General features: G+C 39.5%; 1 protein-coding gene across 1 annotated transcript in view; it reads left to right on the top strand.

Moving 5' to 3' along the window:
• MUSK (muscle associated receptor tyrosine kinase) overlaps nucleotides 1-13,491 on the top strand; it is a 238,647-nt gene that overhangs the window by 165,810 nt on the left and 59,346 nt on the right. The window contains exons 13-15 of the mRNA XM_075595218.1: nucleotides 2,120-2,279; nucleotides 5,683-5,884; nucleotides 12,039-12,230. Of these exons, the coding sequence (XP_075451333.1) occupies nucleotides 2,120-2,279; nucleotides 5,683-5,884; nucleotides 12,039-12,230 (554 nt within the window). The remainder of the gene's footprint in view (nucleotides 1-2,119; nucleotides 2,280-5,682; nucleotides 5,885-12,038; nucleotides 12,231-13,491) is intronic.

The following is a 13,491-nucleotide window of genomic DNA, read 5'->3' as shown; positions in this document are numbered from 1 at the left end:
TGGCTGCAAGTACAAGCCCAAATCATCACCCCTCCACCACCGTGCTTGACAGTTAGTATGAGGTGTTTGTGCTAATATGCTGTGTTTGGTTTTCACCAAACGTGGCGCTGTGCATTATGGCCAAACATCTCCACTTTGGTCTCGTCTGTCCATAGGACATTGTTCCAGAAGTCTTGTGGTTTGTTCAGATGCAACTTTGCAAACCTAAGCCGTGCTGCCATGTTCTTTTTAGAGAAAAGAGGCTTTCTCCTGGCAACCCTTCCAAACAAAATACTTGTTCAGTCTTTTTTGAATTGTACTGTCATGAACTTTAACATTTAACATGCTAACTAAGGCCTGTAGAGTCTGAGATGTAACTCTTGGGTTTTTTGCAATTTCTCTGATCATTGCACAGTCTGACCTTGGGGTGAATTTGCTGGGATGTCCACTGCTGGGAAGATTGGCAATTGTCTTGAATGCTTTCCACTTTTGAATAATCTTTCTCACTGTAGAATGATGGATTTTAAATTGTTTGGAAATGGCCTTATAACCCTTCCCAGATTGATGGGCAGCAACAATTGCTTCTCTAAGATCATTGCTGATATCTTTCCTCCTTGGCATTGTGTTAACACACACCTGAATATTCCAGACCAGCAAACTGCTAAAACCTCGGCTTTTATAGAGGTGGTCACACTTGCTGATCAATTAATCAAGGGCATTTGATTAGCAGCACCTGTCTGCTACTTAGCATCTTAATTCCTATGGAAGCATTAAGGATGTACTTAGTTTTTCACACAGCTTCTCCATTTTGGCTTTATTTTTGTTAAATAAATCATGACACAGTGTAATATGTCATGTGTTGTTGTTCATCTGAGGTTGTATTTACCTAATTTTTAGACCTGCTACGGAACAGATGATTGTTATTAAGTCCTGATACGTAAAACCATAGAATTCAACGAGGGTGTACTTTCTTTTTCACATGACTGTACATCTTTCCTGTCTAACCTTCAAATACATTCTAGACACGTTACCCAATTATCTGAGTGGGCTTTTCACCCTCACTGTACACAGCACTTATCTCCTTAGATTCACCTCCTGAAAACTGTTTATGGTCCCATGGTTCAAAAAGAATCTGGTTGCTCTTCTTTCTCTTACTGAACACCCCACTTCTAGAACAATTTATCCTTGTCTGTCAAATCTGCTTCCTGTCTAAGTTCTTTCAAGACTTTGGCTGTTTCCTTCTTTAAACATGTTGGTAACTGTAATTTATAATGTTGTCAACTTATTATTTTGTGTCCAGGACATAGTTGAAACCAAGAAGTACAGTAACTCTCAATTTATTTTTTCCTAGTAAAATATTTGTTATAAATAAAACATAAAAATATTCAGACCTAAAGAAAATCTCTACTGAATTTCCATAATTGCCCTATAAATGAGAAGTCTCTAAATACAGTGGCATTTGTAGTACAGATGCAGCGGCCTTAATTTTAACAAATCACGCTGTGTTTACCTCGGAATACCTATGTCATGGCGCGGGATTGCTTCCAACCGTACCGCCTTAAGACGCGAGTGCAGACGAGTGCAGAAAATGGCATTTTAGTGTTGTGGCTTTTAAACACCTGAAATTGCACACAATCCATAAAATTGAAACAAAGCAACCGCGATAAACACGTGTGCCTGGGGGGATTGGCCGCGTTCATGCCGCGTGGAGTACAGCAGCCCACAGGAAAACGGAGCTGAGATTTCTTAAAATAATGGCCGCTGCATCTGTAACTGTCAGTTTAACACTATTTATGAACATGGATGCATTTTTAACCCCTTCCCTGACAGAGATACCAGCAATGGTTTCAGTTTGCAAATGTTTGCAAGCATTTTATTTGAAAAACAAATTGCACGGTCTAAAAAAAAAAAATGTAGAATTTCTAAAGTTGCAAAAACTTGCTTCCCTTTGTTCTTTTTTTAACAAATGCTAACTTTTCCTGCATTTGCAAACTTAGTCAGAGCTGGTAATCCCATTTAAACTCAGCAAGCATATCCTGAAGGATTGATTGTTTGATTGACAAGGCTATTAAAATGATATATTTTGTGAATAGTCAAGTTGTTGGTTTTTTTCTAAATATTACCTTTTCCTTTGTGCTAGTGGCCTCATGTACACAGACGGTTACCCGAGGTGTTCCCAGAGCTGTCCAGTTCTGAGAATTATTGTCGGAACCCAGGAGGAGAGAGTGAACGCCCTTGGTGTTATACAACAGACCAGAATGTTCGATGGGAATACTGTAATATACCACTATGTGGAACAAGTAATATGTTCTTCTTATTTAAAAAACAGCAGTTATCATTAGTGTAACTAAAATTATGATGCCTCTAATGCTAGTTTATTAAGTTTTAAAAAATTCAATTAGTGGCACATATGCCAAGAAATCTAATCGTATAAGCTTATTCTTTTTTTTTTTTTTTTTTTTTAAACTAATAATTGATATTGTCTTGTCTTTTTATGCTTACTGTAAGTTATTATTTATTGAAGCAAATATTATTTAACAGAAAGGATAATGTTATGCTTTTGTGTGTAATAAATGTAACATATTAAGGAAGCTTCTTACATTTGACAATTTTTTTGAATAAGAGTAATTTAAGCAATGACAGAAATGGCAGAGATTTGGATGTGGGGACACATTGTAGACATAGCATTTGATGCATCCCATTAATGATACTTGTGTCAAGTAACTACTCTCATTGGAAGTCCCCAAATTTTCAGTTGATGCAAAAGATACCAAAAAGTGGAATAAAGCAACTTGAAACATTAATACTTAGCGGGTTATTCATAAAAATGAATTAGTGCTCAGATTGGCACTATTGCAGATTAAATCAGCAATTGCCCTAACTGTCACGTGAGACCAGGTATTTACTCCTTTTTACAGGGATCATTCACTGAGAAAAACAAGACAGTAAAACAAATTGTAATTTATACCATAGAAACAGATGTACACACAGTGGATCACAAAATACAGAAGAAATCCCACTTATTGGGGGCCTTGGCTACAAAACTAGACTTTCCTGGGTGAAATAAGAAGTTAAACAAAGTCTTTAGTTGACCGGGACTTGTCCTTGAACTCATATCGGCATGATGTTCCTGACACCACCGCTGTTTCTGCTCCAGAGCTGCCGAAATCCCTTGACCGGGAGATAGTACCAAATGTCCTGGTACTCTTTTCGGCTTGCAATCCCAGCCGTGACCGCAACGTTCAATTCCAGAATTTGGCCCCAAAAACGTGGACTTTTCTCGCCTGTAAATTTCTGACGCCGGCTCGCTGGTATTTCTCTCAGAGCATCTTTTGGTGATTTAAAATATGCCGCTGCTGTCTTGGCACTTAGAATCTCAGTGAATCTCTCGACTGGATCTGATGCTGGCTTTCTTATAGTATTTCAGCTTCATTCATGAAATACTTCAGCCAATCTGAGCGTTGCCGTCTAGCTAAGCCGGGCAAGCAAAGATTCGGATTCTGGCAAGGGCATGCGCCAACTTGGCACCTCTGCCACCTGTCAGTCAGAAGCCACCCATAGAGTTAGGCTCCTCAAAGTCTGGGCTAGACAAATGGTAGTCCGATTACTTCCATTCATCCCAGGACATGAGTACTTGAGGCTAACTCCGCTGCCCAAATGGCTTTAACACCTTGGCAACCTCTGAAGCTTTCATGATCGGGACCCGAGCAGACTTGGTGGCACCAAGCTTGCTAGCCACATGATCTCTTGAAACCATGGACCTGGAAGTCCCCAGCTCATAATACCGTACACAAGCATATGTACTATTAAAACATTATGAAACAAAATATATTTTCCCATATTTTTTTCTAAGTCCTAAGGAAGAATGAAAAAACGCTTAGGTTAATTCCCAGGGCTGTATCTCAATCCCTTTGAAAACTGGATATAAGTTTCATAAAAACCCTTGCAACCTCATATATGGTTGGAGCACGCCCAGAACCTCTATCCTGGTTCTGGGGAACCGGGCATTGAACTGGGGATCCTCTTTTACTGGAGGGACCCCGGTACCGTTCTGGGGATACATTATACCCACATGCCCCGCTTACCTGTCTGGTCGGTGCTGAAGCAGGTAGTCCTAGCGGTGAGTTGCAAAAGCGTTTCCAGAGCGGGATTTTGACTGGAGTCTTGTTACTTCATGTATCTGGGCTGCCTGACCTGACTCCTGGGTACATTATTGGGGTGCCCAGAAACTCTGGTCCCTGACTATCTAGGCATAATCTGGTCAAACTTAATCCGCAAAACCCCCCCTAAAACTCATAGCCTAGCAATCTCTGTTTCTTGGCACTCCTGGAAACGTAAAACACATATAAATTCTTTATTGTCGCACAATTACTTACGTTTCATGGACAACGAACAGGTTCAAGAGCTGACACTCTAAAACTGCAAATATGGATCAGAGGTAACCAGCGGGCATAATACCTTTATTGATGGCCTGGTTACCCCCTCCCGTCACACTAACACCCTATTTTTTCTGGATTGGAACAGGGGGGTCCTCCACAGTTAAACCACATTATTGTCAGTTGGTGGGACCCTTCAGTTCCCAAGATATTTACCTGTTAAATTAGCGGTATACTACCACCTTGTTTTTACAGGAGAGTTAAATGACCATCCAATGGCAAGCAGCAATCGATAACATTGTCCTGAGATTTAGTTAGGCAGCTTTAATGAAAAATAAAAACCCTAGAGGCAAGGTAAAAGTGCCCCTTTTATTGTCAATTTAGCACCCAAACTAGTTTGTATACTGTACACAGATTCTTTTTAAAGTAAAATTACATGTACATAGTTATTGAAAATGTATGTATTACTATTTTTTTATTTTTTCATTGCCAAAATGAGCTTAAACTAGCCACCTTGCGTAATTTATTTGTGTCCCTTTTATTTTTTTACACGATATTGATTGGTGAGTTCTCTAGAGTTTCACTATGCTATGTTAAGCTCCGGGGACTCAACGGTTCCCGAGATACTTACCACTGCAGGTACTGGGTGCAATCATTCTTAAGGGGAAACAAAATGGCTGACAGATATCGGTCCAATATGAAGCCGCATAATCGTTGGTTGTAACTTCTTAGTGAATGACCATTTACATGGCTGGTTCCATTCCTGTGAATACTAGGGGGTAAGTAACTGGGGGTGGCTGCTTTAAAAGATAAAGTGGATACTGTGAATGCTTACTAGGTTATAAGATGGCAAAAAACTTTAACAGTCCTTCACCCTCAATTGTGGACATTTTATACTGTTGTTGAAAAGTATATGTTAGAGTGCAGAGATTCGGTTTGCTGGATAGTAGAGACTTCAATGAGAGACTAAAGTTTTGCTCCCATATTTGTTTGGAAATGATGCATTAATAAATGATTATATTTATTTCAATATCTACGTAGAGGAAATGATCATGTTATTATATAACAGAAAAGAATGCTGTAAATGTTGCATTCCAAAGCGACTATAAATACAAACTTAATATCTAATTGTAATATCCCATAGTCACAGACAGGTAATACGTGACAAAATGTTTGCAACTAATATCTGGTGCCACATTTTTTTATTTGTTGTACTTGTGACATCAATCAACACATTATAGTCAAATCTTCTGTAGCTATGCAATGACATCAAATATTCATTTTTTCTATATTGGGCGGTTTTCATAATCCTTTGTCTGTTTTTAAGGTGCAGCATATATCCCAGCAACAATAAAAACAGCATTTGAGCCCCCCATCATGCCTTCTTCATCTTCATCGTCATCTTTCTCTCCAACACACTCCATGATTGTCATCATATCTACCATTTCCATCGTTGCTGTGATGACTTTGGTATTAATTGCTGCGCTTGCGTGCTGCCGGAGGCAAAGAAAGTTGAAAAACAAAAACAGGTAAGATCTCTTTACTTAGCTGAGATGGAAAGTGAAAAGCTCACTGTTCAACTATAGAATATTGGGGTCTATGCAGAAAGCTCCAATAAGCCACTTATTGCCACCTTATCACCAAAAAAGCCTACTTATCAGTAAGCCCGATAAGTCAGCGATAAGGGAGCTTTTCTTGCCGAAAATAAAAAATCACCAAACGCACGGCGATAAGCCACTTATCACCACTTATCACCAGCTTTTCAAACTCGTGCTATTCTAGTAGCCCCGATAAGCTTTTCGAGGCTAATCGCCGCTCTAGAATAGAGATTTCCTCTCAAAATCCTCCCACCAGGAAAAGTTGGAGTGAGGCTTGTCAGAAGCTGCCGATAAGCGGCGAGAGAGGGACTTTAAAAAAATGAATTTTTCCTGCATCGGATTGATGCCGGGAGTCTCCGGAGCTGATACCCATTAATATCAGCACCGGAGACCCCCGGCATCAATCCCATGCAATAAAAATGCATTAACAGGCAACTTCATTACCTTAGCGGCTTACCAATAAAGGGGTTAAGGAACAACAGCAGCTTTATTGGGGGCAGAGAGGCTGAGTGAAGCGGGTACTTGGCCCATCGTTCACTTCCTCTGCCCCCAATAAACATTACAATATGTAGTAACCACCAACACACAACACATTCCCTGTGCCCCCACATAAAAACATAATTGATTTTTTTATACACAGGATTCATACCAGAGGCCTTCAGTGGTCCCCGCAGATGTCCATGGGTCTCTAGGTGGTCCCCGTGTCTGCGGGTCCCACAAGGGGTCCCCAGGTGGTCCCTGTGGGTGTCTGGGGGTCCTTGAGTGGTCCCCGTGGGAGTCCGTGGAATCCAGGTTGTCCTTGTGGGTGTCTGTGGGCCCTACAAGGGGCCCTCGGGTGGTTCCCATGGGTGTCTGGGGCCATCGGGTGGTTCCCACGGGTGTCCAGGAGCCCCACAGGGGCTCCCGGGTGGTCCCTGTCGGTGTCCGGGGGTCCTCGGGTGGTCCCGTGAGTCCCCGCTGGCCTGCAGTGCCAATCTTGTTATAAAAAAATTAAATATGTCCTACATTTCAATAAATACACCTCCCCCCACCAAACACATACAGTACAGTAATGGGCAAAATAACTATTATCTAGATATGGAGAATAGCTCATTTGTCCATTATTAAATCAAACAATAGCCAAACAGCATAAATAAAGTAAATAAAACCGTTCTACTTACCCCTGCCATTATGATGGGCGTCCTCATCAGCTTACTGCAGGGAAATGTCCTCCGATGCCAGTACCTACACATACAAAATAACAATCTAATGGCCCCTAACCCCATAATCACCATAGCAGTTAATAACCACTATAGTGATTAAGGGGTTAAACCCCATCCCCCGCTACCCACCCTGGAGGCCTAATCACCCACCCCGGACACACTATACCAACCCTGTACCCATTGATTGGGATAGTGGGGGACCACCCAAGGACCCACGGGGACCACCTAAGGACCCCCGGATGCCAACAGGGACCACCCGAGGACCCCCATGGGATCCATCCGAGGACCCCCAGACACCCGCAGGTCAAATGTACAGATGAAATATGGCGCCATACGTTGCTTATTTTTTTTACAAATAAATGTTTTAACTATTGGACTTGATAGATATATATATATATATATATATATATATATATATATATACAGTGTTCGACAAACCTATACATTTGCTCGCCCCGGGCGAGTGGATTTAACCCCCCGGGCGAGTAAATATTTACCCAAGCAGCACACGTGTGGTACTAGGTGGCGAGTAGATTTTTCTGTGTGGCGAGTAGATTTTATGGTGATTTGTCAACCACTGTGTGTGTATATATATATATGCACAAATAAAAGCCTTTCGTTAGCCACAGAATGGTATCGACTATCTGTTTTTGATTATTAAGCTCGGCTAACATGGTACAGATACCTCTAAACACACACACACACACACACACACACACACACACACACACACACACACACACACACACACACACACACACACACACACACACATATATATATTACAAACAAAAAATAAACTGCGCTCCTCAGGTGTAAACTCACTTATTACCAATTAGAATGTATAAGATGGATAACAGGGGTGACTGGCAGGAAGTGTGCAACACAATATATTGGCTGATTGACTCACACTAATAAAAATTACATACAATATGATTAAATAAAAGGCTGAGTGCCAATGTTAAAAAGCTGCTTGGGTGAAAATATGCATATATGCCTGTAAACATGCAATATGATGAATGACATATGTTGGTGATTAAATCTGCTACACTGATGAATCCCTCCTGGACAATATGGAATGGCTGATGAACAACAAATATATAAATGACACTGATTGTGAAAAAAAAAAAAATGTGAAAAAGAAAAATATAAAATATATATAAAAAATGCAAAAATAGATAAAATGTATATCAACCAAAACAAGGGTCCATGCTAGGATCTGGCTGCTCTCAACAGGGACCAATGAACTCCAAGAAATCTGTGAACAACAAGAAAAGAAAGCGCCCAATCCTAGTGCAGCATGAAAAAATACAATTTAATAAAAATAAAAATAATTGAACCAACAAATGCGAACTCACAAACAAAGGATAAATAAAAGCATGTAATGAGTATACTCATTCGCCAACCGCCCACGATGTGTCTTTATTTGCGTGCCTTCTCTCCGTCTGTGTTGTATCAGCTCCTCCGAACCGACATCCAGCAGGGGATACAGGAAAAGGATCTCCACGTGGTGACCCGGAAGTCCTCCTCACTGTGAGTGCAATCCGGATGTGAGGATTGTGGTCCGTGACCCCGCAATGCAGGGGCTGATCGGAGAAATCTCTTAGCAGTCACAGAGGCAGTCCGTGGTGAAGTGGGCAGTAAAATGGAATGAATGGTATTACTAAGTGATTTCACACTGTGTGAAGAAACGCGTAGGGAAGAGCATTTTCTAGCTGCTGCCCCACTGTGTTATACCATTCATTCCATTTTACTGCCCACTTCACCACGGACTGCCTCTGTGACTGCTAAGAGATTTCTCCGATCAGCCCCTGCATTGCGGGGTCACGGACCACAATCCTCACATCCGGATTGCACTCACAGTGAGGAGGATTTCAAGGTCACCACGTGGAGATCCTTTTCCTGTATCCCCTGCTGGATGTCGGTTCGGAGGAGCTGATACAACACAGACGGAGAGAAGGCACGCAAATAAAGACACATCGTGGGAGGTTGGCGAATGAGTATACTCATTACATGCTTTTATTTATCCTTTGTTTGTGAGTTCGCATTTGTTGGTTCAATTATTTTTATTTTTATTAAATTGTATTTTTTCATGCTGCACTAGGATCGGGCGCTTTCTTTTCTTGTTGTTCATATATATATATGCATTAATTTGGTTATACCTTGACGTTGGTATGCAGGCTTATGACGCTTTGGCCAAAGGGTTTAATTAAATAACCAAGTAATTATTATTATTATTGAAGTTTTTAACTTTATACTTATTACCATATATGTTTTGTCAATTGGATATAGCATTGGGCATTGTAGCATTGGGCACAGGGGTCTTTTGTTGTATTCCCTTATATCACAAGTATTCAGGGACCATTTAACACCTTAAGTCATAAATCACATACTGCACAAGGTTGAAGGCTAAACCCATAGATAACATTCAATTGTAGCATCACCCGAAAAAGAGCAGTCTATCTCAAAAGCTCACACAAATAAAAGCATTTATTTAGCCACAGAACGGTATTGACAATTTATTTTTTATTTTATATATATATATATATATATAAAATAAAAAATAAATTGTCAATACCGTTCTGTGGCTAAATAAATGCTTTTATTTGTGTGAGCTTTTGAGATAGACTGCTCTTTTTCGGGTGATGCTACAATTGAATGTTATCTATGGGTTTAGCCTTCAACCTTGTGCAGTATGTGATTTATGACTTAAGGTGTTAAATGGTCCCTGAATACTTGTGATATAAGGGAATACAACAAAAGACCCCTGTGCCCAATGCTACAATGCCCAATGCTATATCCAATTGACAAAACATATATGGTAATAAGTATAAAGTTAAAAACTTCAATAATAATAATAATTACTTGGTTATTTAATTAAACCCTTTGGCCAAAGCGTCATAAGCCTGCATACCAACGTCAAGGTATAACCAAATTAATGCAGGTCCTACAGTACACTGTGAACCCTTCCCTTTACCTCTGAATGTGTGTGATGTATAGGAATGCATGTGTGTTGTGAGTGTGTGCATGTATGTTTTTGTGTGTGTATGTGTGTGCGTGCATATATATATATATATATGTGTGTATATATATACTACAAACGATATATAGCAGTGTTGACAATATGTATAAATAAATATATATATATATATATATATATATAATATATATATATATATATATATATATATATATATAATGGAGATATTACCAGATTGGAGTCCAGTAATGAGGAGACAGGACACCAGGAATGATATTCAAAATGATTCTGTATTGTAGAATAATACAGACACCCCAGCCAATGTTTCAGTCTGCAGAGAGCGACCTTCTTCAGGGCTAATTGACAATATATATATATCTATCTATCTATCTATATATATATATAGATATATATATATATATATAAAAATATAAGAAAAAAAAGCGCCAAATCCTAGTGCATTACTGTGCAAAATAGATATATTTAATTCCCAAAAATCTCAATAAAAATGAACTCACAAACATAAAACAATTAAAAGCATTGTATGAGTAATACTCATGCTCCTAGGACCAGGAAACGCTGCTTTGCTGCTGTAGTCCCTCCGTGACTCCACTGGAACAGATTGCTGCCTCCGTTGTTCACTGCCTGCAGGAACTGACGTATCAGGCACTCCACGATGGTCTCTCCCCCGGTATACACCAAACAGTTGATCTTTAGTTCCCACCGGGGACGGTTGAAGTCGCGGACCAGCGGGTGACGTCACGGGAACAGTTCTAATTACCGGACCGGTATAGATACTCAGCAGTTCAATGGCAAGCGTTGCAAAGTCCACTGCACACCTTCCCTACGCGTTTCATCTGATTTACAGACTTCTTCAGAAGAAGTCTGTAAATCAGATGAAACGCGTAGGGAAGGTGTGCAGTGGACTTTGCAACGCTTGCCATTGAACTGCTGAGTATCTATACCGGTCCGGTAATTAGAACTGTTCCCGTGACGTCACCCGCTGGTCCGCGACTTCAACCGTCCCCGGTGGGAACTAAAGATCAACTGTTTGGTGTATACCGGGGGAGAGACCATCGTGGAGTGCCTGATACGTCAGTTCCTGCAGGCAGTGAACAACGGAGGCAGCAATCTGTTCCAGTGGAGTCACGGAGGGACTACAGCAGCAAAGCAGCGTTTCCTGGTCCTAGGAGCATGAGTATTACTCATACAATGCTTTTAATTGTTTTATGTTTGTGAGTTCATTTTTATTGAGATTTTTGGGAATTAAATATATCTATTTTGCACAGTAATGCACTAGGATTTGGCGCTTTTTTTTTCTTATATTTTTCTATGCAGGTGGAGAGGGAGGTCGTTGTGCCCTTTTAAGAAGCTGCCTGTTGGTCCTAATAGTGCCACTGTCACTCCCCAAATATTGGACTTATTTGTTGGACTCTAGAGGACTATCTGCATTGAGCAGATTAAGGCAAAGTTCACAGCACCACACAAAAAAAAAAAAAATTTTAGTATAATTATATGTCTTTAGCTTTTTTATATTGGACATTCACAGTGCATTTTTGGTATATTAATTAATTTCATTATTTAGGATATATTGCATTGGTATATCATTATATCAATTCATTAATATCATGTTGATGTATTTATGATTTATTACCGGTTTAATTAATTTTATATATCCTATACTTCTGGCGTTCCACACACGAGCGCAGACCCCTATTGTATATATATATATATATATATAGATATATATAGAGATAGATAGATAGATAGATAGATAGATAGATAGATAGATAGATAGATAGATAGATACTACCAAAGAAATAGCAGTGTTAACAAAATCTATGTAACTGAGCAATTACAGTCACTAGCTCACTAAATAACCCCAATGCCGTACATATTTCAGGGAGGCCAAAGCACCGACTCTGGCAGCTCTTCCCTCAGAACTCTTGCTGGATAGACTGCATCCTAACCCCATGTACCAGCGCCTGCCTCTTCTTCTCAATCCTAAGCTTCTGAGCCTTGAGTATCCCAGAAACAACATTGATTATGTGAGAGACATCGGTGAAGGAGCCTTTGGAAGAGTCTTCCAAGCCAGGTAAAAATTGATTCAGTGTTTTCAAACCATTCATACCTGGCCTAAACAGCCGTGATACAATTTCCTACACCAGTCGTGTAGTAAAATTCTTGAAGTTTTACAAGATTGCAAGTTCCCGTTTATTCCATTTTCAATTACTGTACATAATCACTGTATACAAACCGTGAAAAACTGTGAATTTTATTTCAACCGTGTCAATTAAATAGTATTAGTATTTTGTTGATTAAAGCTGCAGTCAACACTGATCACCATTTGTTGCACGTACCTTTTGTGTTTCAAAGATATCTTCTTACCTGTCTAGGGCACGTTTTTATTTTTAAAATTTGATGCGTCTTTTAAAAGCTATGAGCCTCATATTGCTAGAGATTAAAAAAAAAAAAAAAAAAAGTATTTGGAACACTAAAAAACAATAAAACAAATTAATAAAGTAAAACATAGAAACATAGAGGCACATGAAACCAATGCCTATACTGGTTATTGCATCTGTTCTGGCTTTAACGCCTATTGACTTTAATAGGAGTTAACGTCGGTCGGGATGACTGTAATACTTACCTACTGACACTTGATGCATGTTCCCCATACACACAGGATTTGACAGCAGATAAAGAATTTATTTATCAAATATTTTACCAGCAAGTAATACATTGAGAGTTACCTCTCATTTTCAAGTATGTCCTGGGCACAGTTACAGTATGATAACAGTACAAGGTTACATTAAATGAACAGGGTCAAACATTACATTTAAAGACATCACATCATAAGAACCACTTGGCTCATCCAGTCTACCGATTTTCCTATCTGTGTAATATTTCCGACCCTATTTGATCAAAAGATTAGGACATTCTCAGGGGGCAATATAGTAATATTACATGATTTAAACTCATACTATACAGGCTTCTGGGGGGTGGGTGGGGATTTCTGCTTTATACTGAATAAACATAAATGAATGACAGTTGAGAGTTTTTTTATTTCTCAATCCCTTCCTCAGCGATAACTTTTCATAATGTTTCCAAAGATTTGAATGCCCTATATGATTATGTGGTCACATTTTCATAAGAATTACTCAAAGGAATTACCTACTTACTGCAGATTACTTAACTCACCAGCAACTGAGTGACAGGCATGTTATACTTATGTGTGAACTGTTCCTAACCTGTACTTATATGCTATCACTGCTTTGCCATATGTTCATCTCAATGTAACTGTATATTTATCAAAACAAGTTGAAACATCTCATTCTGTCCCTCTTAAAATATGTGTA

This window comes from Ascaphus truei, chromosome 1, assembly GCF_040206685.1.
Source record: "Ascaphus truei isolate aAscTru1 chromosome 1, aAscTru1.hap1, whole genome shotgun sequence".
Classification (NCBI taxonomy): Eukaryota; Metazoa; Chordata; class Amphibia; order Anura; family Ascaphidae; genus Ascaphus; species Ascaphus truei.
The sequence above is the reverse complement of the archived record's forward strand: the minus strand, read 5'-3'. Positions and strand labels throughout refer to the sequence as shown.